General features: G+C 61.2%; 2 protein-coding genes and 1 long non-coding RNA gene across 8 annotated transcripts; 2 read left to right on the top strand and 1 right to left on the bottom strand.

The window, feature by feature from the left end:
- Positions 1-3,599: 3,599 nt before the first annotated feature.
- On the top strand, positions 3,600-9,668 carry UAP1L1 (UDP-N-acetylglucosamine pyrophosphorylase 1 like 1). 4 transcript variants are annotated; one of them, XM_027966080.2, is made up of 9 exons: positions 3,600-3,918; positions 4,532-4,736; positions 4,941-5,116; positions 5,434-5,606; positions 5,833-6,026; positions 6,437-6,577; positions 7,116-7,301; positions 7,850-7,916; positions 8,352-9,668. In XM_027966080.2, exons 1-9 carry the CDS (start codon positions 3,630-3,632, stop codon positions 8,433-8,435), a joined length of 1,515 nt encoding a protein of 504 aa, XP_027821881.2. In that variant the 5' UTR covers positions 3,600-3,629; the 3' UTR covers positions 8,436-9,668. The 4 variants fall into 4 exon arrangements, with proteins under 4 accessions (XP_027821881.2, XP_042101306.1, XP_042101308.1 ...); XM_042245372.1 differs by having other exon boundaries at positions 7,052-7,301; XM_042245374.1 differs by lacking the exon at positions 7,850-7,916.
- Positions 9,655-12,320, bottom strand: LOC105606001 (uncharacterized). The gene is made up of 2 exons (XR_006059038.2): positions 11,963-12,320; positions 9,655-11,886 (listed from the first exon to the last, which is right to left on the bottom strand). It is a non-coding gene; the product is annotated as an uncharacterized LOC105606001 (long non-coding RNA).
- A 179-nt stretch (positions 12,321-12,499) lies between these two features.
- On the top strand, positions 12,500-23,646 carry MAN1B1 (mannosidase alpha class 1B member 1). 3 transcript variants are annotated; one of them, XM_060413706.1, is made up of 13 exons: positions 12,500-12,729; positions 13,310-13,418; positions 14,112-14,227; positions 15,868-16,022; positions 16,272-16,381; positions 17,564-17,749; positions 18,427-18,575; positions 19,006-19,146; positions 20,582-20,772; positions 21,156-21,276; positions 21,725-21,922; positions 21,998-22,129; positions 22,721-23,646. In XM_060413706.1, the coding sequence occupies exons 1-13, from the start codon at positions 12,622-12,624 to the stop codon at positions 22,922-22,924; spliced, it is 1,920 nt and encodes a 639-aa protein (XP_060269689.1). In that variant the 5' UTR covers positions 12,500-12,621; the 3' UTR covers positions 22,925-23,646. The 3 variants fall into 3 exon arrangements, with proteins under 3 accessions (XP_060269689.1, XP_027821878.1, XP_027821879.1); XM_027966077.2 differs by having other exon boundaries at positions 18,958-19,146; XM_027966078.2 differs by lacking the exon at positions 19,006-19,146.
- The last annotated feature ends 646 nt before the right edge of the window (positions 23,647-24,292 follow it).

The raw sequence follows: 24,292 nt of genomic DNA, 5'->3' as shown, positions 1-24,292 counted from the left end.
CGAATCCTCCTGACCTCAGCTGAATCCCAACTTCCCACACACACTGTCCACTTGGAGCGCCTGCCGCAGACCTCCCTTCAGCGCCACAGACTCACGGAGTGGACCAGCCCCCATGCAGCGTGCACACCCACACAGCCGTCTGGCCCCGTCAATGTGCTAGACCTGGGGCCCAACACGATCGTTCTGTTAACAGGCGTTGGCTGAGTGCCCACTGTGTGCTGGTCGTGGATCACGCGCTGGCACACGCGATGGCACATGGATCATGGGAAGCCGGGGAGGGCAGGGTGCAGAAAGGCAAGGAGGAACAGAAAAGGATAGAAGGGTCCCCCCAAGTGTGACTTGTGAGCAGAGATCTAGCAAAGTGGAGCAGGAAGTCCTCTGACTTTCTGAAAACAACCCATTCAGGTGCAAAGGCCCAGAGGCAGGCCCACTTCTTTTAGTCCCTAGCGAGTGCAGGGGACCCCCAAAAGGCTGTTAAGCTCTGCCTTCTAACCCAGGAAGGGTACTTGGAAGGGGTGGGGCTCGCGCCTTAACAGGCGTTCACAGGACAGGCTGGAGGAGGCTTTTCTTTTCTTATCTTTCTTTCTTTCTTTGTCTCCCTTCCTCTGCACCGGGTCTTAGTTCTGGCATGTGGGATGGTACAGGAGGCAGTGGCCAAAACCATCCCCAAAGAAAAAGAAATGCAAGAAGGCAAAGTGGTTGTCTGAGGAGGCTTTACAAATAGCTGAGGAAAGAAGAGAAGTGAAAGGCAAGGGAGAAGGGAAAGATATACCCAACTGAATGCAGAGTTCCAGAGAATAGCAAAGAGAGATAAGAAGGCCTTCTTAAACGAACAATGCAAAGAAACAGAGGAAAACGACAAATTGGGAAGGACTAAAAAGCTCTTCAAAAAAACTGGAGATGGCAGGAAAACATTTCATGCAAGGATGAGCACAGTAAAGGAAGCGGGAAATGTTAAGAAGTGGCGAGAATGCCCTGAAGAACTGGAAGCTGGGAAACCGCGATGGCGTGGCCACTTCCCTAGTGCCAGACACCCTGGAGCGTGAAGTCAAATGAGCCTTCAGAAGCATTACCATGACTAACACTAGTGGAGGTGATGGAATTCCAGCTGAGATATTTCAAGTCCTACAAGATGATGCTGTTAGTGTGCTGCACTCAATATGTCAGCAAATTTGGAAAACTCAGCGGTGGCCACAGGACTGGAAAACCTAAGTGTTTATTCCAGTCTCAAAGAAGGGCAATGCCAAAGAATGTTCAAACTACCACATAATTGCACTCATCTCACATGCTAGCCAGGTAAAATCCTTCAAACTAGATTTCAGCAGTATGTGAACCGAGAACTTCCAGATGTACAAGCTGGATTTCGAAGAGGCAGAGGAACCAGAGATCAAATTACCAGCATTCATTTGATCATGGAGAAAGCAAGGAAATTCCAGAAAAACATCTACTTGTGTTTCATTGACTATGCTAAAGCCTTTGTGTGGATCACAACAAATTGTGGAACATTCTTAGAGATGGGCATATCAGAACACCTTACTTGTATCCTCAGAAACCTGTATGCAGCTCAAGAAGCAACAGTTAGGCTTCCTTGATGGCCCAGTGGTAAAGAATCAGGCTGCCAATACAGGAGACTCTGGTTCCACCCCTGCTCTGTGAAGATCCCACATGCTGCAGAGCCACTAAGCTTGTGCACCGCAACCACTGAGCCTGAGCCCCAGAGCCTGGAAGCTGCAACTGCCGAAGCTCAAGCGCCCTAAAGCCCGTGCTCTGCAAGAAAAGCCACCGCAATGAGAAGCTCATGCATTGCAACTGGAAGGTGGACCCCGCTCTCTGAAACTAGAGCAAAGCCCGTGCAGCAATAAAGACCCAGCAAACCCGAAAGTGAGTAAATAAAGTTACTTAAAATAAAGGAAGAAGAAGCAACAGCTAGGACCGGACGTGGAACAACTGACTGATTCAAAATTGGGAAAGGAACACGGCAAGGCTATATATACATTGTCACCCTGCTTATTTAACTTAAACGCAGAGTACATCATGGGAAGTGCTGGACTGGATGAATCACAAGCTGGAATCAAGGTTGCCAGGAGAAATCAACAACCTCAGATATGTGGATGATACCATGCTAATGGCAGAAAGTGAAGAGAAACTAAAGAGCCTCTGGATGAAGGTGAAAGAAGAGAGTGAGAAAGCTGGCATGAAACTCAACATTAAGAAACAGCAACAACAGCTAAGATCACGGCATCCGGTCCCATCACTTCACGGCAAACAGAAGGGGAAACGTGGAAGCAGTGACGGATTTTTTCTTGGCTCCAGAATCACTGGGGACGGTGACTGCAGCCGTGAAATTAAAAGATGCTTGCTCCTTGGAAGGAAAGCTATGACAAACCTAGACAGCATATGAAAAAGCAGAGACATCACTTTGCTGACAAAGGTCCATACAGTCAAAGCTATAAGAGTCACGTATGGATGTGAGAGTTGGACCATAAAGAAGGTTGAGAGCAGAAAAAAATGATGCTTTCGAACTGTGGTGTTGGAGAAGACGTTTCGACTGCAAGGAGATCAAACCAGTCCATCCTAAAGGAAATCAACCCTGAATATTCACGGGAAGGACTGACGCTGAAGCTGAATCTCCAATACTTTGGCCAACTCATTGGAAAAGACCCTGATGCTGGGAAAGATGGAGGGCAGGAGGAGAATATGGTGGCGGAGGATGAGATGGTTGGATAGTATCATGGACTCAATGGACGTGAATTGAGCAAACTCCAGGAGATAGTGGAGGACAGAGGAGCCTGCCGTGCTGCAGTCCGTGGGGTCACTGACAGCCACGACTGATGGCTGAACAACCATCTGGGATCTTTAACTGGAGCCTGTGGGATCTTAGTTCCCCGCCCAGGGACTGAACTTAGCCTCCCTGCGTCAGGAGATAAGAGTTTTAGTCTCTGGACCACCAGGGAAGTCCCAGAGATCTTCTCATTTCCGGTCCTAAAGCACCCTTTAACTTGTTTTAACCACGGGTACGTATGGCTTTTAGACTTAGTGAAACTAGTTTCTAAAAGAAAATTTCGTCCTCTAGTGCCTGAAGCTACTCTTTCATATTTTTCACCAATGAGGCTGTAAGCAGCAAGAGGTTTAAAATCTGATGGTTAAAGTAAAAAGGCAGGGCCGGGGCAGCCCCTGCGTGCTTCCGGTCACACGGCAATGGGAAGGAGGAATGAGGAGGAGGGGGCCCACAGGCAGGAAGGTTGCCCTTCTGGGGGCCCTGCGGGAGATCCGGCTCAGTCCGCCCCCGCCCAGCCCTCAGTCTGCTGGCCCTGAGCCCTGAGTCCCCGGACTGTGGTCCCTGGCGCCAGGGGTCCTGGTAGATGCAGACACGTCCACTGGCAGAGTCGGACCTTAGCCTCCGCTGGGGCCTGTGGGCGACGAGGTGAACTAAAAGTGAGGCCCGCCCTCCAGCGCCGGGGCGGGCAGGGGCGGGGCTCGGAGCGGCCTCGGGGGCTGAATAGTGGCGGGGCGGGGTCAAGGCGGGGCGCCCGGGGCCCGCCCGGCTGGAGTCCCGGCCGCCCGCCGGGTCCCGTGACCCTGGCCGGAGAGCGCGGGTCACAAGCGCCAGCGCGGCCAGCGGCGGCAACATGGCCTCGGAGGCGGACTTGCGCGCCCGGCTGCAGCGCGCCAGCCAGGAGCACCTCCTGCGCTTCTGCGCCGAGCTGGCGCCGGAGCCCCGCGCCGCGCTGCTGGCCCAACTCGAGGCCCTGGAGCCCGAGGCGCTGCGCCAGCACTGCCAGCGCGCGGCTGCCGCCTGCGCGCGCCCCCCAGGCCCGCCGTCCGACCTGGCTGCGCGCCTGCAGCCCCTGCCTCCTGAGCGCGTGGGCAGCGCGACGGAGGGTGACCCCCAGACCCGGCGGCTCTGGGAGGAGGAAGGTAGGCGGCGGGGGTCCGGGCGGCGGGCGCCGCGGGCGGCCGGAAGGGGCCACGCCCACGGAGCGGGCCGAGCGGGGCGCGCGGGGCAGCGGAGCTTGGAGCTCAGTTTGCCTTCTTCGTGAAATCGCCTGCCCTCTCACACGTACCGGCGCGGGTTGGTTCTGGGGCCGCCGCCCCCAGGCCGAATTCCCTGGGGGTGCGCTTCGCGCTGGGCGCCCCTGGATGGCCAGCTGCCACTTACTGACAGCACGGGACCCCTGGACACCCGCACAGGCCCCGTTTCACAGCAGCGCTGGCGGGCTGTGCCCCTTGCCTCTCGGCCCGTAGCTGAGGCTATTGCTCTTGGAGGGGCGTCTGCCCCGGGTTCCCGCCGGCGGCTCGGAACAGGCCCGCGGGGTGTTTCCTCTGAAGGACCCAGGAGGGCGTGGTCAGAACCTCGGCAGGGTCGGCGTAAGGTTAGGGGTGGGTGAGGCCCCAGCCCAGGTCAGACTGTCATCTGGAAAGCTCTGCGCTGTGGCTCGCAGCCCCAGGCTCAAGCTTGGTTTGCGCTGAAATGAAGGGGTGGTTGTGTGGTGGGTTTCGGGGACCCCCTCATGGTGCCCCCTGCCTCCAGGTTTCCATCAGATCGCCCTGAACAGGGTGGCCGTGCTGCTGCTGGCTGGTGGGCAGGGCACCCGCCTGGGGGTGACCTACCCCAAGGGCATGTATCAGGTCGGGCTGCCCAGCCAGAAGACCCTGTACCAGCTGCAGGCAGAACGGATTCGGCGGGTGGAGCAGCTGGCCGGCGAGCGCTACGGGACCCGCTGCACGGTGCCCTGGTGTGCCCGCCTGCATTCCCTCGGCCCCAGAGTGATTCCCCCTACCCCAACCTGTGTAGCCCCAGCCCTGCTCCGCACCAGGACTCGAACCCCAGCACAGCCCCAGACAGAGCCCAGCCCCCACCCAGAGGGAGGCCTGCCAGTCCCATCTGCCAGGGGGACCAGGCCCTTTGCAAGGCTGGCTCAGCCTTGCCTCCCTTGCAGGTACATCATGACCAGTGAGTTCACGCTGGGGCCCACGGCCAAGTTCTTCAAGGAGCATGACTTTTTCCACTTGGATCCCAACAACGTGATCATGTTTGAACAGCGCATGCTGCCTGCTGTGTCCTTCGATGGCAGGGCCATCCTGGAGAGGAAGGACAAGGTCGCCATGGCACCAGGTACGCCCCGTCTCTGAGGCAGGAAGGGTCTGAATGTGGAGGAAGGCCGAGAATGTGGAGCTAGCTCGGGGTCAAGAGGCCTGGGACAGAGGCCAAAATATGCTGCCCCGAAGCTGTGTGGTCCTGAGCAAATGGCCTCCCTTCTCTGGGCCTTGATTCCCGTCTGTCACGTGGAACAGCCACAGGGCTACTTGGATAGCGATAGAGCGCGCCCTTAGGCGCAAGGTCCAGCGCCGAGGGGCCTCCCCTGTCTCCAGCACACCATCAACTAGAGGCCGGCTGGAGCCCTTGCAAGGCCCTTTCTCCTCCGTCGGCAGATGGTAATGGGGGCCTGTACAGCGCGCTGGAGGACCACCAGATCCTAGAGGACATGGAGCGGCGAGGAGTGGAGTTCGTGCACGTGTACTGCGTGGACAACATCCTGGTGCGGCTGGCCGACCCGGTCTTCATAGGCTTCTGCGTGCTGCGGGGCGCCGACTGTGGAGCCAAGGCGAGCAGGCGCGCGCCCCGCCCCGCCCTGACCCCGCCTCCCCCAGCTCCGCCCCCACCCCGCCCCTGGCCCCGCTCCGCCCTCCTGCCGCCCCTGGCCCCGCCTCCTCCTCCCAGCCCCGCCCCGCCCCGCCCTCCCCGCCCCGCGGCCCCGCCTGCCCTGTCCCGCCCCAGTCAGTCAGTTTATCCGCCCAGCCAGGCATCTATCCGTCCTGTCGCGGCTGCAGGTGGTGGAGAAGGCGTACCCTGAGGAGCCAGTGGGCGTGGTGTGCCAGGTGGACGGCGTCCCCCAGGTGGTGGAGTACAGCGAGATCAGCCCCGAGGTGGCGCAGCTGCGCGCGCCAGGTGGGGGCCTGCTGTACAACGCAGGCAACATCTGCAACCACTTTTTCACCCGAGACTTCCTTCGGACCGTCACCAGGTGTGCGTAGCAGGCGGCTTCCCGGCCAGCCTGGCTGCAGGGCCTGGGGGCAGACCTGACCTTCTGTGGGTTGCAGTGCAGAATGGCTCTTGAGTTTAAACAAGCTGGAGGCATCAGAGAGCTCAGCAGCTGGTGCGGCCGAGTGGGCCCTCCTGTAGAGAGGCTGTGCCGGCGGGCGCCACCCACCCCCGGGCTTGCCATTGCCACTGTGCTTGGTCAGGGGTGAGGCTGATGGTGGCTGGCTCTCTGGCTCTGCAGAGACAGGGCTCAGCTGGGCTCTTACCGCCCTGTGTCCGTTGTGTCCCGTCTGTCCAGTTGCCCCACCTGGCCAGGCGTGTGGGAGGCAGGCTGGGGCCCCCGAGGTGTCCATCTGAAGTGTGTCTTACCTCCTGTTGGCCTCGTGTTCCCAGGGAGCTCGAGCCCCTGCTGCAGCCGCATGTGGCTGTGAAGAAGGTCCCCTGTGTGGACGAGCACGGACACCCAGTAAAGCCGCTCCAGCCGAACGGGATCAAGATGGAGAAGTTCGTGTTTGACGTGCTCCCGTTTGCCAAGTCAGTGCAGAAGCCGCGTTTGTCCCTGCCCCCTTCCCCCGTTTTGTGGTAGTTCTGAGGCCCAACAGGCAGGGAAATGGAGGCCGTGCGCCTTTGCAGAGGGGGCTGGGGGGCTGCAGGCAGGTTTTGGCGCGAGAAGCCCAGAGGAAGCAGTCCCTGGGGCGGGAGCATGGAGCGCGTCTGGGGCGGTTGGAGCCCTCGGGGCGGTGGACATGGGGGGACACCTGTGCTTCCTCTTGAGCCCCCTCTGCCCTGGCCCGGGGCCCTGAAGCTTTTTCCAGGGGAAGTAGCTGGAGCTGCCAGGGTAGGTGGCCCCCACCTGGGGTCCCAGGTTCTGGGGGTCAGGCTGGTGGGAAGGGGAGGGAAGAGAGGACCAAAGATAGCTCCGGGGTCTTGGAACAAAGACTCACGCGTGCTCGGGGGCCCAGAGAACAGACCCCCACGTAGTCCATGTCGCTCCGGCCTGGTTTTCAGCTGCCAGGGCCCAGGGCATCTTGGCCAGCACGTCGGGTCTGCAGCTGTCTCCCCCGCCCCCCAGGAACTTCGTGGCCTTCCAAGTGCTGCGGGAGGAGGAGTTCTCCCCACTCAAGAACGCCGACTCAGCCGACAGGGACAACCCCTCCACGTCCCGGCGGGCCCTGCTCGCCCAGCACTGCCGGTGGGCCCTGCGGGCAGGCGCCCGCTTCCTGGACGCACACGGGACCCGGCTCCTCGAGCAGCCCAGGTGAATGTGGGCTGTGGGGTGTTGCCCAAAGGACAATGGTGTCAGGGTGTCACAGCCCAAGCCCCATCCCAGGGCCTTGTTGGCATGGCTGCTGAGCGGGGGTGGGGGCTTTTGCCCTGGCACCACGCTGAATGCAGGTGGCCGTGTGCCTGGTCCTCAAGGTCTGCTCAGGTCCCCGGGCGCGTGAGGGCTGCACCTTCCCAGGCGGGGAACCCAGAAAGCAGAAGGCAGGTCACCATCCAGGGTGGGGAAAGAATAGGAACTTAAGTTCCACCCCAGTGCCCACAGCCACCTCCTGAATCTGGCTCTCCAGGCTGTGAGATGCCTGCAGAGGACAAGGAGCGTTTTCCAGATCAAGTCAGGGCCTGTCATTCTGGGGTGGTCCCCGGGGCCTGGTGTTTAGAGGAAGAGGAGGTTGCCTAGAGGAGGGCTGCGGGTGTGGGGGATGGTCCGCCAGGTGGGCCGGGACTGGCCGGCTCCCTGGTGGGTGGGGCCAGGGAGGGCACTGGGACAGCCCCCTGAGCTGATCCTGATGAGTACACCCCCAGCCTGCCTGGCAGCACAGAGCCTCCAGCCATCTGCGAGATCTCACCCTTGGTGTCATATGCTGGAGAGGTGAGAGCCGACCGGCCGGCAGAGGCTCCCCTGGGGTTGGGCTGGTGGGGTCGGACGGGGCAGGCTGAGCTGGATGCTTGGCTGGGAAGGCACAGCTCTGCCACGGTCCTCAGTGGCAGAGAACTGCCCGAGACCTGGAGTGCAGCGAGCTGTCAGAAGCCTGGAGAGGTTGGGCAAGGCAAAGCAGGTCCGTCTGAGCCTGGGATTTGGGCCAGTGGGAGCCTCTCAGCGAGAGGTCAGCCCACTCTGCCTCCCGTTGGCAGTTCTGGCTGGCCCTATGGGAGGGTTGTGCAGGCCCAGGGGCTCGAGGTGGCATCCAGCCCTCACTCCTAGAAACCTCTCTGGCCCTGCCTCTTACTGGCTCCGGGCTGACCTGGGGCCTCACCCAGTGGACCGGGAGGTGGGATCCAGTCATCAGGACCTGCTTGTCTCCAGGGACTGGAGGAATTGCTGAGAGGCCGAGAGTTCCGGCCCCCACTCATCCTGGATGAGGCCACTGCCAAGGAGCTGCGGCCCTGACCCCTGCCAACCCCGGGGCCCAAGACTCAGGACACAGCCCCACCTGGGCTCCGGGCCGGGGAGCTGCTCTGCAATTCTGGCTGCAAACCGCGGAGCACAGAACAGAGCGGGCTTTCTCCACAGGGGTGGGGGGTGTCCCGCCACCACGGCCCCGGGAGCTGGGTGACCCCAGGCCTGCAGGGCCCCCGGGGGCGCTCTGGCTTCACTCCTGCAGTGGCGTCCAGGCTGCAGGCAGAGGGACCCAGGGGCCTGGGGTGGGGCCCAGGCGGGTGCAGCAGGTGCTGAGAGGCGCGCCGGCCTGTGTGAGCTGAGGGGGCTCCTGTGTGCCCGCGGACCCGCCTGGCGGGAGCAGCAGCAGCCATGCTGTGCTTTCCTGCAGAGACAGGCGACGGCAGCACCTGCAGGCTCCATGTTGGGAGGGACAGCTGAGCCTGGGGGTCACAGCCCGGCGCCCCTTCCCTGCCCGGCTGAGGCCCACAGCAGGTCCAGAGCTGGCTCTCTGGGAAGCTTGGCCTGCACACCTGGCAGAGTTCTCTCGAGTTCCGTCCAAAGCCTCAGCCCCCAGAAAACAGTGGGACCCGTGGAGGGTGCCCCACCCCACTGCCCCAAGCCTACGGGGAGCTTCTGACAACAATGCCTGTGCTCCTTACTGCCGCCGCCCCCAGGGAGGGGTGGGCACAGTCCCTCACTGCACACCCTCAGCCTGGTCAAGATGGGGAGAAGCCGGCTGCCTGGGCTTGGCTGCTTGGGCCCTGCCCGCTTCCCGCCTGGAGAGCAGCGCAGGGCGCTTGTCTCCTCCTCCTGTGAAGAGTGTCCTAAGTGCGGCCTGTAGCTCGGCCAGGCCCGCCCCGCCCCTCCCTGCTCCTCCAGCCCACGTGCGGCTGACTCCCACAGGAAGGGTGCTGTCCCGGGGGCTTCAGTGGCAGTGAGCCTCCCAGGGGCTTGGAGTGGCCCAGTGGCTCGTCCACGCCTCCCGCCCCGGGTGTGACGGCAGGGTCAGGGCCAGGCCCAGGGCCCGGAGGACGGCTGTGCCTCCATCCAGGCTTTGCCGTCAGTCCTAACCTGTGCCTTACTTGCCTTCTCCCAGCTGCTCCACAGGCGAGCAGAGGGCCTGGGGCAGAGGAGGGTCACCAAGGAGGAGGCCGAGGTTGAGGGTCCCGCCCGGCCCAGGGGCTCCTCACTGCCAAGTCGAGTTTGTTGGGTAAACTATTAAAACAGCTTGCTTTCACAAAACCTTTTTATTTTCAAATAATTACACCTTCGCGTGAGGTCTCGCTCAGCGCAGAGAGGCCCCAGGTGCACCTCGCCGTCTCCTGCAATGTCTGTCCTGCGATGCGAGGGCGCCAGGACCAGGAGGCCCGGGTCATGCTGGGTCCTCTCCCGGTGAGGCTCCCTGTGGGTCGGGGGTCCCAAGGCTACAGGCACCTCCCTCCTGCTTCCTTAGGAGCCACGCGCCCCCATCATCTCTCACTCAGACAGCTGCTAATTGAAGCAACTGAGTTTTGGAAGATGGACAAACTCAGTTTTCCCAGAATGCAGGGATTTCCAGTCAACACAAGGTGCTGCGATCCAGCCCGGCCTGGCGAGCGCGCTCTCACCAGCGAGTGTGGCAGGAGCAGCTCGGGGTGTCCCAGGTCTGCGTCTGTCCGGGGGCTGCAGCCTGCTGGCCCTGGGGAAGCGAGAGCCCGCAGGCTGAGTCTGGTATGAGGAGACTGACTTTATAGTGTGTGGGCAAGTGGACCTGAGTTTGGTTTCATAACAGATTCACTGAGGTAGCCTTTGGTTCTGTGTTCATTAACTGGCTGAAAAGAGATCCTTCCCTTTTAGTTCAAAGGACTGGGATCAAACAGGAAACCGTGTCTACTCCAGATTTAGCTAGTTTAGTCTTCGACCAAGAGAGACCTCTCAAATCCTTAACCTCAACTCCATCGAATAATGGTCCCTAAACAAAACCCTTTTAGTTTCTGCTAGTGTTGCAAAAAGCCAGGACACTGGAAAGAGATTGTGGCAAGCTTAAGTACTTCAAGTGACTTCAGGCTCTAATCAGCCTTTCCAGCGCCCTCCTAGCCCCCAGTGACGAGGCTCTTTCCAAACTCTGTTCATTGTCAACTCAGAGAAACAAGTTTCCAGTTTGGGAATGAATCTCTTAACACACTCAGGTCAACTGTGGTAAAGTAGCCCGTCTTGGAAAACTAAAGTGGTCCAAATGGTGGTGGTCCCTGATGAACCTCAACATGTCTCTGAACCTGCTGCTTTTTGTTTAAGCCCCCCGAGACACCCACCACTCCCCCTCCTCAATTCTACCTCCATTCATCAGGCCAAGACATCCTAGAAAATGCCACGCTGGAATTTCTCCCAAAAGGGGAAAGAATGCTAAGAACTCACAGTAACAATCAAAATAGCCAACAAAGTGAATTGACTGTTCACTGCTTTTCCTTTGTTTTGTCTCACAGTCCTGGAGCTGTTTCTGGAGACACTGACCTATTTGTTCTATTGAATAGAGAAAGCCCAGTGGCTGAGGCTGGAGGTCTGTCCAGGACCTGCAGGCCATAATCAATGCTGCTGCCCCTCAGCACCCTCTTGCTCTTAACCCCCACCCTCTCCAAGCACTCCTGCTGAAAGCAACAATCTTCACTGTAGTTATGCTGAGCCTTCTTTAGCACAGGTACACCTTCAGGAACACTGTGGGTCTCATTCAGGACCGTTGCAAAACAAGGAATCTCACAACAAAGCAAGTCACGTGAACCTTTTGGTACCAGTGTGTATGAAAGTTCTTTATACTCTTCTGCGGTTTATTAAGCTTGCAAAAGCACTGTGTCTAAAAAACAATGTATGTGCTTCATTAAAAAATACTTATTGCAAAAAACTGCTCACCGTTAACAAGTTATAACATTTTAAAAGTAACATCAGAAATCACTCACCACAGACCACCCTAACATAATAGTGACAAAAATGTCTGAAAAGTTGCAAGAATTGCCAAACGTGACAGAGACAGGAAGTGAGCAGATGCTGTTGGAGAAACGGTGCCCATAAACTTGCTCAGTGCAGGGTTGCCACAAACCTTCAATTTGAAAGACACAGTATGCACAAAGTGTAATAAGCGCAAGTATGCTAAAACCAGGCGTGCCTGCATTCCAGCTGATAAGGCTAGCCAAGACCTCTCAGATTTCACCTGGGAAGGACAAAAACGCACCTGCACATGAATGCCCCGAGGTTTCACTGAAATTCCTCCCTTTCACCAGACTTAAAGGCTGATTTGGACGATACAGAGCTTCCTGCAGGCTCCACGCTATTACAGCGCTGGGACGACTTACTGTTCTGCTCTTTCCAGACCTCTTCACAGGAAGCCATCACCAATCTGTTCAAACTGTTCGGTTTTACAGGGACATAAAGTCTCCATGAAAAAACAGCATTTGATCAAACTCAGCATTGATACTTAGGCCGCCAGATCCTGGAAAATACAAACAAAAGTAATATTGCTCTCCTTGGTCTCGATATGGCTGTTATTCGCTACAGTTGCACCTTACCTGCAAACCCTTTGCCATGCCCGAACGAACTCATTTTGCTGGTCAAACAGCTGGCTACTTTTACGGTTGACAGGTCCGATGGATGAAAACCCCCGGGCTTCTAACTCCGTAGCGGGCTCCGCGTCATCCCGCCCACCCAGCCGGGCCAGGCACCAACTGGGTCAAATCGACCCGGTGGGGGTGAGGCAGGGTCCAGCCCTGGGGTCCGCAGCTCAGGGGCTCCCGGCTGACGCGGTGGAGCAGGGGACACCTGCCCGCGGTCAGCACTGGCGTGAGAAGCCCTGGCTGATCCTCGATGCCCACAGGCCCCGGGGCAGCCGCGCGTGAGGCCCCCGGAAGGCCTGCCCCGGCGCCACGCAGGCGCGGCGGTGAGCTGCGCGCAGGCGCCGCCGCGTGGGCGTGACGTCACCGCGCACGAGCGGACGCAGGGCCGTGGGACCCGAGCCCGCCTTCTCCGGAGCCGCGGCGACGCACGCAGGCGCAGTGGGGCTCCGGAGGCGCGGCGGAGGCGCATTGGCGGCGCGGCGCGATGGGCGGGGAGTTGACGGCGCTGCTATGGCCGGGCTCCCGACTCAGACCCGCTGGTCTCTCAGCCCGGCTCGAAGCTGGGCTTCCTGACGCCGCCGGAAGGCGCGGCCCTTCGGGCCCCCGCGGCCGTCATGTACCCGCCGCCGGCGCCGGCGCGTCGGGACTTCATCTCGGTGACGCTGAGCCCCGGCCGGAGCTACGATGGCGGCCGGGGCCTGAGGCGTCGCTCCTGCTGGCGGGTGAGGGCCGGGCCGGGCGGCCGGGTCGGCGCTTCCCCGGGCTGGGGTCTGGGGGCCGGGCGCGACTGCGGCCGGCCTCGCGGGGCCCAGGCGAGGAGGGCGGCGGGTCGCCGTCGGCCGTGCACTGTGGGCGCAGGCGGGCTCTGCGTCGGTTTCCTTTCTCCGGCCCCGGCCGCTGGGGCTTCACAGGCGGCTCGGCGGTACAGAACCCGCCTGTCGAGAGGAGACGCGGGTTCCATCCCTGGGTCGGGGAGACCCCCTGGAGGAGGAGGTGTCTCCCCACTCCAGTGAGCTCGCCGGGAAATCGCATGGACACAGGCGCCTGGCGGGCTACGGTCCATGGGGTTCCAACGGAGTGGGACGCTACGAGCCACTAGCACCCACGAAGCCGGTGCGGGGTGTCGGCTGCAGTACCGCTCCAGCCTGCGGCCCCCGCTTGGAGGAAACGTCCCCGGTTCAGAAGCAGCAGAGCCCCACGCTGGGCCTCGGGAATTGCTCCTCATCCTTCCGGAGTATGACACGGCAGGAGAGATTGCTCTTTGTGCTCCTTTCAGTAAAATACTCCTTGTCTGTCCCTCAGAAATGGAAGCAGCTGTCAAGGTTACAGCGGACGGTGGTCCTCTTCCTGCTGGTGGTCCTGATGCTCTTCGGCCTCTTGTCCTATGTCCACGTGGCTGACGAGTGGGCAGGTACCAGCTGCATGATCCTCGGGTGTCCTGAGGGCTGTCTAAGGGGCGGCACAGCAATCTGGCAGCGGCAGGAGGCCTAGACTTCAGCGCGTTGGCAGGAAGTGAGATGAGGAGGAGCCTAGAATGTCCCCAGCCCCCCCTGCTCTAAGGTGGCTGTTAATCTGCGGCGTGTGGCTGTTGCCCAGATGTCTGCTGTGAGAAGCGGCCTGCCATCCGGCCGTCTCACATGAGACCCAGGTCCGAGGGCGCGCGGGGAGTGTGCACGCGCTGTGCTGCAGGCGCTTCCTGGCACGCACTGCAGCGCTGGGAAGGAAGCGCAGGTGCCGGTGCCGGGAGGAGGGCAGCTCCCTCCTGGGTTCTGCTCGCGGCTCCTTGGAGGAGGAAAGCTGCAGAGCCCCCGCGGGTCACTCCCGTGAATGGCCCGTGTGCCACCGTGGGCCCTCCTTGAAGTGGAAAAGATAAAAGCCAAGTGTTTGGGTTGTGGGTGGGGATAAAGACAGAAGCTGCCAGGAGCTAAGGGCAAGGTTTGCGTCCCTGTGGCACTCTGGAATCCCTTGACCTGCCCTTTTTGGAGGTCCCGGCCTGTCCCATTCTTTGCAGGAGGGCAGGCTGTGTAGGTGCTGTTTCCGGCGCCGTGTGGCTCTCCTCTGGGCCTTGAGGCGTACTTGAGATAAAATAGACTCTCCTGTTTAGCTGTGGACAGCAGGTCGGCGGCAGCATGGCAGATGAGACCAGCAAATCCTCCCGTCTTGCCAGCTCCTCAGAAAGCAGCTGAGACCCCAGAGGCCGTGGCGGGGCTGTCGCCTCAGGTACTTGGAGTAAGCTGAAGGTGGAGGCATAAGTGGGGTCCAGGCCAGAAGCGCTTCAGCACAGCAGGGGCTGTTTGCGAGGGACTGGGAAGACTTCTGCTTCCTGCCGTGCGTCTGAGGTTTTAACCTGCGCCGCCTTGCTCTGGGCTGGTGGGACGGAGGAGACGCGGAGGGAGGAGGAGGGCCATTCTGTCCTCCGTCCTCTTTGCCTGTCTGGTGCTCCGTGTCCTTGGGAGGTGAGAGAGACCGTGCCTTTTCTCTGGGAGCTACTGGCCGGGAGCAGTCAGGCGGGGGCTCCCCTCTGGACCTGCCCAGACGGAGGTGCTGGGGCCTCCGCCTCACAGTGGGGTCAGCAGGGAGGAGCGGGAGTTGGCAGGTGCGTGGTGCCTGCCATCCAGAAAGGGTGGGGGCAGGGGTGAGGCCGTGTCCTGGGGGGGCCCCGAGCCGTTCAGGGGGGCGAGCGGGGGCGGGGGAGCAGGTGGAGACGAGGGCGAGGGGTCAGCCAGAGCCAGGGCAGGTCCCACCCCAGGAGAGCGGCCGGCCTCTGAGAGCCCAGGGTGCTCTGTGCCAGAGACACGCTCCCGCGGGCTTGGGTGTCCAAGTGCCCAGGCGCCCCCAGGGAGAGGCTCTGGGACTGATGCTGGCCTCACGCCCCACAGGCTGCCTGCTCTCACCCCGTCTCTCTGCAAGGTCTGTGTGTGAGAGAGCCGGTTTCTCCCTTTAGAGCCAAGCGCGTTCCTCCTGTCACTTCTGTGACCACTCTCGTGTGCTGACTTCACGGTCATGTGCCAGCAGAATGTGGCTGTCTCTCCCCCGAGAGACACGTTTCCACACCTCAGCATCCATGACCTGGACGCTGGTGTCCAGGAGGGGCCTGGAAATGAAGGCGTGAACATCCACGTCTCCTGTGGAGCGAGTCTTGGGGCCCCTGTGCATGCTGAGGCCGCTGGCACCTCCTCTCTGGGTCCGATGCCGACACTCGTCCCCGAGACCTGCTTCATCCATGGAGCTTTGTTTCGGCCGCAGCTACTCTCGTGATCCAGGGGCCCGGCTCTGTGGGGTTTGGGTCTTGGAAGGGGGTGACTTCACGGATCCTCCGCCAGGGTGTCCATGGGTGCTGCAGCCAGAGGCTTTTCCGGTCACGAGTCTGTGTCCTTGGGAGCTGGAGGAGTTGCTGTCACAGCCGCTGTCGGGGGCTGGAGCCAGGACGAGTGCGGCCTCGCACAGCGCTGTCACTGACCGGCCGCCTCTGCCGCAGCCTTCCGAGGCTGAGGTGGGAGTCCCGGGCGCAGGCCTGGGCAGTGTTCTCTGTGGCTCCATCGACGGGGACGGGGTGGTTGAACCCTGCCCTGCTACCCTTAGGGTCTGACTCCCAGACACGCTCTAGCCAGGGGCTTAACTGACTCTCCAGGGCTACACTCGCCCATAGGCAGAGCCTCCATCGGAGGCAGAGCCAGGAGCTGCCGAGAAGGGTTCCTCCCGATGCTTCTTATGAAAAGCGGAAATCATTTCCTCTAGGAAACTGCAACTGCTCAGCCAGCCCACAGCGCTCCCTGTGTGGCTCCGGGTCTGACTGGGGACGGGGTGCGTCCTGGGAGCGGGATGGAATCATTGTACGAGTGACTCTTGTCTCTGTCCAGAAGCCCCAAAGGCATTTCCGACGAGGACCCCCCAACCTGCAGATTAGAGCGCCCGAAGGAGACTCCCAGGAGAGGAGGCAGGACCAGGCCCAGAGGAGGGCAGAGGTGGTGGGAGAGGCTGGCTGGGGAGCAGAGGCGCAGAGAGACGGCCTCAGGTACCAGGAGTGTCAGAGACGGCCTGAACGTGGGAACCATTGTTTTCTGATTTTTTTTAACAAAGACAAAGTGCTAATAAGTGTTTTCCTGTGTTTCCAAAGGCGCACCCTTGTGGAACAGGGTGTTTATTGGCTTGTCCATTCTCGGTCCCCTGGGTAGCGTGCGAGTTTGAGCCTGAGCTTGGTGGCAGCCTTGGGGCATCTACACCTCTGTCCCTACTCTGAGCATTCCTGTTTCTCTCCCTGCAGCTGGAGGGGAGCAGGGACCAAGCCACAGCAGGGCACTGAACCTCCTGGCAAGAAGGCAGAGTTCCCCCCGAGGCCTTCCCCAAAGGCAGCGAGGATTCAGCCTAATCCAGGTAAGGCCCGCCTGCCCCCACCCCGGCCTCAGCTGCCGTTCGTCCTCAGGGTCGCAGCGAAGGACACGCTGGAGAGGAGGGCTGGCCGTGCAGCTCTTCCCGTCCCTCAAAAGCTCTGCTCAGCCTTGGACACCCAGGTGGACCAGGCTCCTGTGGGTCAGGCACTCTCTGTCGCTTTGGTGACGACGTCTGGCTCCTAGAGAGATGTCTTTCAGTATCCGGTGCTGCAGCCATTGTAACTGATTCTGAATTCTAGTAGAGATGCCTGACAGTGCGGTCACAGTCTCAAATGAGCAGGGGAGGGACTCAGCCGTGCACATACATGTCTCCACTCTGCTGCGCCCTCTCCTCCCGGGTAGAGTGCCTGTAACACCGAGCAGGGTTCCGTGTGCTGTGACGTAGGCCCTTGTGTTCAGCCCTTTAGGACAGCAGTGTGGGTGAGTCTGTCCCCGGCCCCCTAACTGTCTCCTCCCCATCCCACTTCCCTGGCAACCCTAAGCTCCTTCTCTAAGTCCATGGGTCCTTTTCTGTTTTGCAACTAAGTTCACTTGTCTCGTTTTTTCTTAGCTTCCACATGTAAGAGATGCCGTAGGGTACTTCTCTTCTGTCTGGGTACTTCATTCGTTATGACAGTCTCTAGCCCCGTCCCCGTTGCTGCCGATGCCGCTACGTCATTGTCCTGAGCGGCTGAGTAACATCCTGTGGTTTACGTGTAGCACTTCTCTTTCTTTCTTTCTCTGTTGATGGACATTCAGGTCGCCTCTGTGTCTTGCTTTTGTAAACACGTTGCAGTGACATTGGGGTGCCTGGGTCCTTTCAGTCCTGTTTTTCTCCGGATCTATAGCCAGGAGTAGGTCACGGGGTCATATGGTAGCTCTATTACTGCCTTTTCAAGGAACTTCCATATTTTCAGACGAGACCGTCTTGTCAGGGTCACCAGGTTTGATGTCCACACGCCAGGCGGCACACCCAGGCGTCCTGGGTCCCCTGCTTTCGCTCCTTCACTCTTTCCTGGAGGCTGGTCCCTGCTGGGACCTGGTGGAGGCTGACCAGCCTGGGCCAGGTGGCAGTTGCCGCTTGGGCCTTCACTGCAGCCTGAGGTGTCCCCGGGGCAGGCTCACTGGCTGTGGGGCCACAGGGCCGGTCTGTCTGGGTGCCCACGCCCTGCTTTCCTCCTCCCAGCCTCCCAGAACGCGCGCCAGAAGGCTGTGGTAGACGCCTTCCTCCACGCATGGGCTGGATACCGCAAGTTCGCCTGGGGCCACGACGAGCTGAAGCCCCTGACCAGGTCCTTCAGCGAGTGGTTCGGCCTCGGCCTCACGCTGATCGACGCCCTGGACACCATGTGGATTCTGGGGCTAAAGAAAGGTACCTGCTGTCCCTGCGGTGGGCTCGAGTTCGCCGCGCGTGACCCTCGGGCCCGAGTGAGCCGGGTCTGGGAGGCGACCACGTGCCGCGTCCTGCCGGGCTGTGCTTCCCCCTGTCCTGGCTGCCGGCGTGGCTGTGCTGGCCACAGGCGGTTCTCTGTCCCCACACGTCTGTGCGCCCTGCGCCTCCTGCAGAGCGCCGAGTGTGCTGGAGGGTGGCGTCCAGGGGTGTTTGCAGCCGCGTTTCCGCTGCGGTCAGGAGGGCCCTGTGGTGGGAGGCAGCACGGGACCCGACGCGGTGGCCGGCCACGCCGAGTCGCCCTCGGTCCTTGTCGGTGCAGACAGGGTGAGGCGGGTGACGTGTCCCCAGGTGTCTGGCCTGGCGCACTCACGGCCCTGTTCCGCCCGATACTTGCACCGCAGGCCTCCAGCCACTCGCTCTCTCGTGCTTCTCTGTAGCGTGGCCTTGACGTCGAGCACTTGTGCTCACGCTGCGCGGCCTTCCCCCAGCTGCACGCTGGGCCTGGGTATTCTGTGCGGTTGGAGGACTCCTGGGCCCCCCTTTTGCATGAGGAGGTGATGTCGGAACCCTGCAGGGATTTGCACAGCCCCGAGGGCGCGGCCAGGGAAAGGCTGGCCTGTTAATTTTCCCTGTGTCTCTGCTGTTCCACGTGGCAGAATTTCAAGAAGCCAGGAATTGGGTGTCCAAGAGGTTATTGTTTCAGAAAGATGTGGACGTCAACCTGTTTGAGAGCACCATCCGGATCCTGGGGGGGCTTCTGAGCGCCTTCCACCTGTCTGGGGACGTCCTCTTCCTGAAGAAGGCTGTGAGTGTCCCGGCATCGGGTCTGTTCACGTCCTTGGGGGACTGGGGTCTCAAGTGCTCAGCAGTCAGTGCTTTTCTCTCGGGACTGGGCTGTGGCGGGCGTTTGTTTCCAGTTCTGTCTCCTCCCGCTCTTGAGTCTGTTTCTGAGCACGTGGGTGGCTGAAGCAGCATTGGGCCAGCCTGCTGCCTGCCTGTGAGGTCATTCTGAACTAATTGAGTCCAGCTCGGTTTTGTAGCTGGCCAGGGTTGGGCCACGTGAAGCCAGCCTACTCAGGTCTGTCCACTGAATTTGATGAAAACGGGTGTTGGGCTTACCATCGTGTCATGGAGACAAGGCCGCCGAGCAACAGGAATCGTTGACTCATCGCTGTGTTGTGTATCAGGAGGATTTTGGAAATCGGCTAATGCCTGCCTTCCGAACACCCTCTAAGATTCCATACTCCGATGTAAACATTGGCACTGGAGTTGCTCACCCACCCCGATGGACCTCTGATAGCACAGTGGCTGAGGTGACAAGCATTCAGCTGGAGTTCCGAGAGCTCTCTCGTCTCACGGGGGATAAGAAGTTTCAGGTATGGCGGGGCTCTGCCCCCGGCTGAGGACTGGGGGTCCTGCGGGGCCGTCTCTGGCTCCTGGAGGCGACTGCAGGTCTGCGTGGTTGTGGGTCCTGGGCCACCAGAGTCGCGTCGGTGCTGGTTCCTGCCCCACGTTCTCCTGCAGAATCGCATTTTCTGGTGGTGCCGGAGGCGCAGATGGGAGAGGCCTTGACTGGAGGCTGAGTCCTCTGCCTGGCCTGCCCCGCGGGTCCCGACAGCTGGCGGCTTGTCCTGCCGCGCTCGGCGTGGCCTGGTGCCACTTGCCGCCATCCTGGGCCCTCCTGCAGTGCTGAGGGCCGCCTGCTGTGTTGTGGCTGAGTGCCACGGGGTGTGTTGGAGCCCTGGGTTTTGTAGTCAGGTCAGCGTAGGTGACGTTGTTGTCGTGGCACCCTGCCTGGGCCCCGCACACAAGTGTCCTGGCTGGGCAGCTGGCGCGGTGTGCCGGCGTGGCTCCTGCTCGGCGGCGCTGGCATATGTGTGGACCGATGGCAGTCCTGTTTCTGTGCCTGGCTCTGGCTGTCTCTGTCTTCAGCAGCGTCTGCCCCCTGCTTCCTCAGGGCCCATGCTGTGGCGCGTCTGTCTGCGTGTCGGCATCCGCTCAGGTTTCCCCGTTCTCTCCGCTCACCCCCATCTTGTTTTTTGTTGAGATGTTTGTGTCAAGAGGCCCTGCCCTCTCCCGTAACTGTAGCTGTCTGTGCTCACGTGTCTGGCCGTCGTCACCCTCTAGAACTGTCCCCTCCACCCAAGTGACCCCAGCACTGTTCGCCGACTTCCTGCTCATGGCTCCAGAGCCCTGGGCAGCCAGGCAGGGGCTGCTGTCCAGAGCCCTCCCCGCGCTCAGTGGGCCTGTCTTCTGCCGTGGCTGCAGTCTGGGTGGTCAGTGAGCCTGCTGTCCCAGGGTGGCTTGACCGGTCAGGATCCTTCCTTTCTCAGCTGAGAGAACTCCTGACGGGGCGCACTCCTTTCTGGGCTAATCACTGCCAAGCTGCAGCCGGTGTGCTGCTGGGGACATCGGCAGGAGGGCTCCGGGCTGGGTCAGCCTGTCCAGACGTGCCTTTGTGCGCCATCCAGCTGTCACTTCTCCCTCCTCACGGGTGTCTGGCAGTGTCTCCGGTTCCAGTTGAGTTTTTGATTAGTGGTGCGTTCCCGTGTGTGTGTCCACATGGCGTGTCTTTTATGTAGGAGGGCACCAGCAAGTCTCTGGCCAGGCCCTGACACGGTGTCCTGTGCTGTCCTGAGACTGGGACACCGTCACGCCATGCAGGCCACTTGCTCCTAACCTGTCCTCCTGGCTTGGGGCTAGGAAGTGTCTCGGGGACAGCTTCAGACCCACGGTCGGCTGTCCAGGTGCTGTCAGAGGGCAGCCCCTCTGCCCAGCCCACCCGCTCACCGCCCCCGCTGTCTGCCCCAGGAGGCCGCAGAGGAGGTGACGAGGCGCGTGCATGGCCTGCACGGGAAGCTGGACGGGCTGGTGCCCATGTTCATCAACACCAACAGTGGCAGCTTCACCCACCTGGGCGTGTTCACGCTGGGCGCCAGGGCCGACAGCTACTACGAGTACCTGCTGAAGCAGTGGATCCAGGGCGGGAAGAAGGAGAGGCAGTGAGGCCTGTTTCTCTGCTTTCGGGGCGGCCCCCTGGGCTCGGGCTGGCGGGGCCCTCTGTGGGGAAGGGTGCTTCTCAAGCCTCAAGCCTGGGGTGGCTGTGTCCCAGGAAGTGTCACTGACTGGGGAGCCCTCAGGCTGGTTCAGGATGAATCAGGCTGGCCGAGGCTGGTCTCCATTGGCCCCTTGGGGCTGGTTGGGAGGCACTGGCCTCACTGGGGTGGGGGCAGCCCAGAGGCCCGAGAGGCTGACCCCCATGGGGCTGGCAGGGCCGGGCCTCGTAGATCCCAGGGGACGGGAGCTCGGGGCCACGCCCTGTTTGTGGACCTGAGGGCTGTGCGCCCGCCTGGCTAGAGCACACAGGCCCCGCTGGTCTGCACAGGCTGCTGGAAGACTACCTGGAAGCCGTGGACGGGATCAGGAAGCACCTGCTCGCTAGATCCGAGCCCAGGAAGCTGACCTTCGTGGGGGAGCTCAACCACGGCCGCTTCAGCGCCAAGATGGTGAGTGGGAGCGTGTTTCCCTGATCTGGCCTCAAGGCAGCTGAGGACCCAGCCTCTGTGCTTGGTGTCTGGTGGCTCGGAGTGGGGACGACCGGGGGAACCTCGTGGTCCTGGCCGTGGAGCGTGGGTGGTCCTGGGTGGATGTGGGTGTCCCGTGAGAGCAGCAGGAGCTGAGGTCCGTGGGGAGCCAGGGCCCCCACCCCAGAGCCCGCGCCTCCTCCAGGCCTCTGCCCTGCTGTCTGTCTCTCCACGCTCTCGGGGAACCCCCACTCCCAGTTGCGCCCCCTCCTGCTCTCCTGCAGGCAGGGCCCCGTCAGCCTTTGAGGTGGCCCTTCCAGAAGCTTCTCCCCTGCCTGTGTGGGGCCCCAGGCGCTTGGCCTGCAGCTCAGCCCCCTGTCTGAGGCCTGACGGCGCTGGACCCGCTGATGAGGTGACCCTGTGGTTTCAGGACCACCTGGTGTGCTTCCTGCCGGGGACACTGGCTCTGGGTGCCCACCACGGCCTGCCTGCTGAGCACATGGAGTTGGCCCAGGCACTCATGGACACCTGCTACCAGATGTACCGTCAGATGGAGACGGGGCTGAGCCCCGAGATCGCACACTTCAACCTGCACCGCACGAAGGCCGTGAAGGATGTTCAGGTCAAGGTGAGCTACGCCGCGCCCAGGGCTGGGCCAGATGGGCATGCCGGGGGCACCTCCTGAGCCCGCGTGCCCCCCCAGGCGGCCGACAGACACAACCTGCTGCGCCCCGAGACCGTGGAGAGCCTGTTCTACCTGCACCGCCTCACAGGCGACCGCAAGTACCAGGACTGGGGCTGGGAGATCCTGCGCAGCTTCAACACCTACACGCGGGTGAGCCCCCGCCGGGCCCCAGGGCCTCACTCTCACCTCCCGGGGGCAGCACTGGGAGGCCCTGCCCTGCTGTGAGGGCCCGGGGGATCGGGTCGTCCGTCTCTCCTCTCTGGGGACAGCTGTGTCGGCGCACAGAGCGTGTCTCTGCTGGGCCCTCCGTGCGGCCTGGGCAGCGTGTTTGCGCCCAGCGGGTGAGTGACCTCTGGGCCGCTAGTCTCCAGGCCAGGGGCCACAACCAGCACCACCCCCTGCTCTGCCCAGGGCCCACTGCCCACCCTGGCAGGGCTGAGACTTGACCTTCGCCCTGTGGCCCCTGAGGTGGACTCTACACCCCTCGGGTGGCCTTGGGGCCTTTGTGAGGCCTGCACAGGTTTTGGAGGTGGCACTTGGCATCTGGTCACTGAAGGGAACCATGGCTACCCTCCAGGTGGCCATTCCCCCTGTGGGCTTTGGTGTCCTCCCCGCCCCAGACCCTGCCCTAGGGGGCCGTGTGTTCTGGGGTGGGCCAGTGCCCCGGGGGGCCGCCTCTGGCTGGCAGCCCTCCAGAGGGCAGAGCCAGCACCGTGACTTGCGGCCTCGCCTCTCGAGCAGGTCCCTTCGGGCGGCTATTCTTCCATCAGCAATGTCCAGGACCCCCGCCACCCCCAGCCCAGGGACAAGATGGAGAGCTTCTTTCTGGGGGAGACGCTCAAATACCTGTATCTGCTCTTCTCCGACGATCCTGACCTGCTGAGCCTGGACACCTACGTGTTCAACACAGAGGCTCACCCCCTGCCCATCTGGGCCCCCTCCTAGGGCGGGATGGCTCTCGAGTAGGCGCTGCCCAGGAGGCTGATACGTGCTGTCTGTGAGGATGCCTGTCGGCAAGGCCCGGGCCCTGGCCTTGGCTGTGCGGTGACCCCCCAGCTGGCGGCACGTGTCCTGGCCGGGCTGGTGACGGAGGCCGGCGGGCCGCAGGGCCGGGCTGTCTCGGGGCCTCGTGGCTGCCTGGGGCGGCCCCTGGGCGTCTGGTGCTCTGCCGCTGACTCTGCTCCTCGCCTGGTTCCTGCTGGATCACCGTTTGGAACACGTGGGAATAAATGGGCGGTGTGATTCTGGGGAATCTTGTCCACTCAGCAAGTTTCTTCCTTCTTCCTAGAAAATCAAATCAAATGACTACATTCCTGAAGCCTGAACACTGTCCTGCTGCCCTGCAAGGGCTTCCTCGGGGTCCTGGGCAGCTGGTCACCCCAGGCCACTTGGGCCCCGAGCCCGTGATGTGATCAGAGATGGGCTGAGGGCGCAGCCCAGTGCAGCCCAGCTTCAGGGTCACAGCCTGTGAACACGCCTGACCCAGGGGCTCAGGGCGTCCTGACCTCATGGGGCTTCGGGCTCCTGGCTGGCTGTGGTGTTTACATGTTGGACTCAGGGATCCGCCCCTGCCTTTACAGGGCTGGGCAAGGCTGGGAGGCATGTTCACCGGTTCCCAGCCCAACAGATGGACTTCTAATCCATGATAAAAGTACACTTTTTCTGAATGGCATCTGGTTTGTCTTTATTTTCTGATTTCCAGCGTGAGGTCAGGGCAAGGGGCCAGCTGCGGGTCTGGTCTCCCATGTCCAGACGTCGGCTTTGGCTCTGGTCCTGGAACTTTCGGAACGTCTACGCACAGCGCAAGTGCTGGGCGAGGCGGCCCCAGGGTGAGGGTGTGAGATGCTGGCTGTGGGCCTCAGTGGGCCCTGTGCCGTGCCCGCTGCCCTGGGTGCGGGGCGTTAGCGCCTGCTGCTCCTTTCAAGGTGCCTGGCTGGCCTGTCATGTTCCTTCTCTTCAATGGCAGCACCCGTTCCTTAGGGCTGACCAGGGTGTGACAGTGAAATTAAAAGATGCCTACTCCTTGGAAGGAAAGCTATGACCAACCTAGATGGCTTATTGAAAAGCAGAGACGTTACTTTGCCAACAAAGTTCTGTCTAGTCAAAGCTGTGTTGTTTCCAGTGGTTGTGTATGGATGTGAGCGTTGGACCACAAAGAAGGCTAAACGCCGAAGAATTGATGCTTTCAAACTGGTGTTGCAGAAGACTCTTGAGAGTCCCTTGGTTCTGCAAGGAGATGAAGCCAGTCAATCCTAAAGGAAATCAGTCCTGAATATTCGTTGGAAGGATCAGTGCTGAAGCTGAAACCCCTAT

The sequence above is a fragment of the Ovis aries genome, chromosome 3, assembly GCF_016772045.2.
Source record: "Ovis aries strain OAR_USU_Benz2616 breed Rambouillet chromosome 3, ARS-UI_Ramb_v3.0, whole genome shotgun sequence".
Classification (NCBI taxonomy): Eukaryota; Metazoa; Chordata; class Mammalia; order Artiodactyla; family Bovidae; genus Ovis; species Ovis aries.
This window is presented reverse-complemented; position numbering and strand designations above follow the sequence as displayed.

What these genes read in the sequence shown, in the direction of transcription:
- MAN1B1 (XM_027966077.2), top strand. Translation starts at nt 12,622, where the DNA reads ATGTACCCGCCGCCGGCGCCGGCGCGTCGGGACTTCATCTCGGTGACG. An exon ending in CGGGGGATAAGAAGTTTCAG is followed by an intron (nt 19,147 to 20,581) that starts GTATGGCGGGGC and finishes TGTCTGCCCCAG; the next exon opens with GAGGCCGCAGAGGAGGTGAC. An exon ending in GCCGCTTCAGCGCCAAGATG is followed by an intron (nt 21,277 to 21,724) that starts GTGAGTGGGAGC and finishes CTGTGGTTTCAG; the next exon opens with GACCACCTGGTGTGCTTCCT.
- UAP1L1 (XM_042245372.1), top strand. Translation starts at nt 3,630, where the DNA reads ATGGCCTCGGAGGCGGACTTGCGCGCCCGGCTGCAGCGCGCCAGCCAG. An exon ending in CGGCTCCTCGAGCAGCCCAG is followed by an intron (nt 7,302 to 7,849) that starts GTGAATGTGGGC and finishes GTACACCCCCAG; the next exon opens with CCTGCCTGGCAGCACAGAGC. An exon ending in TGGTGTCATATGCTGGAGAG is followed by an intron (nt 7,917 to 8,351) that starts GTGAGAGCCGAC and finishes GCTTGTCTCCAG; the next exon opens with GGACTGGAGGAATTGCTGAG.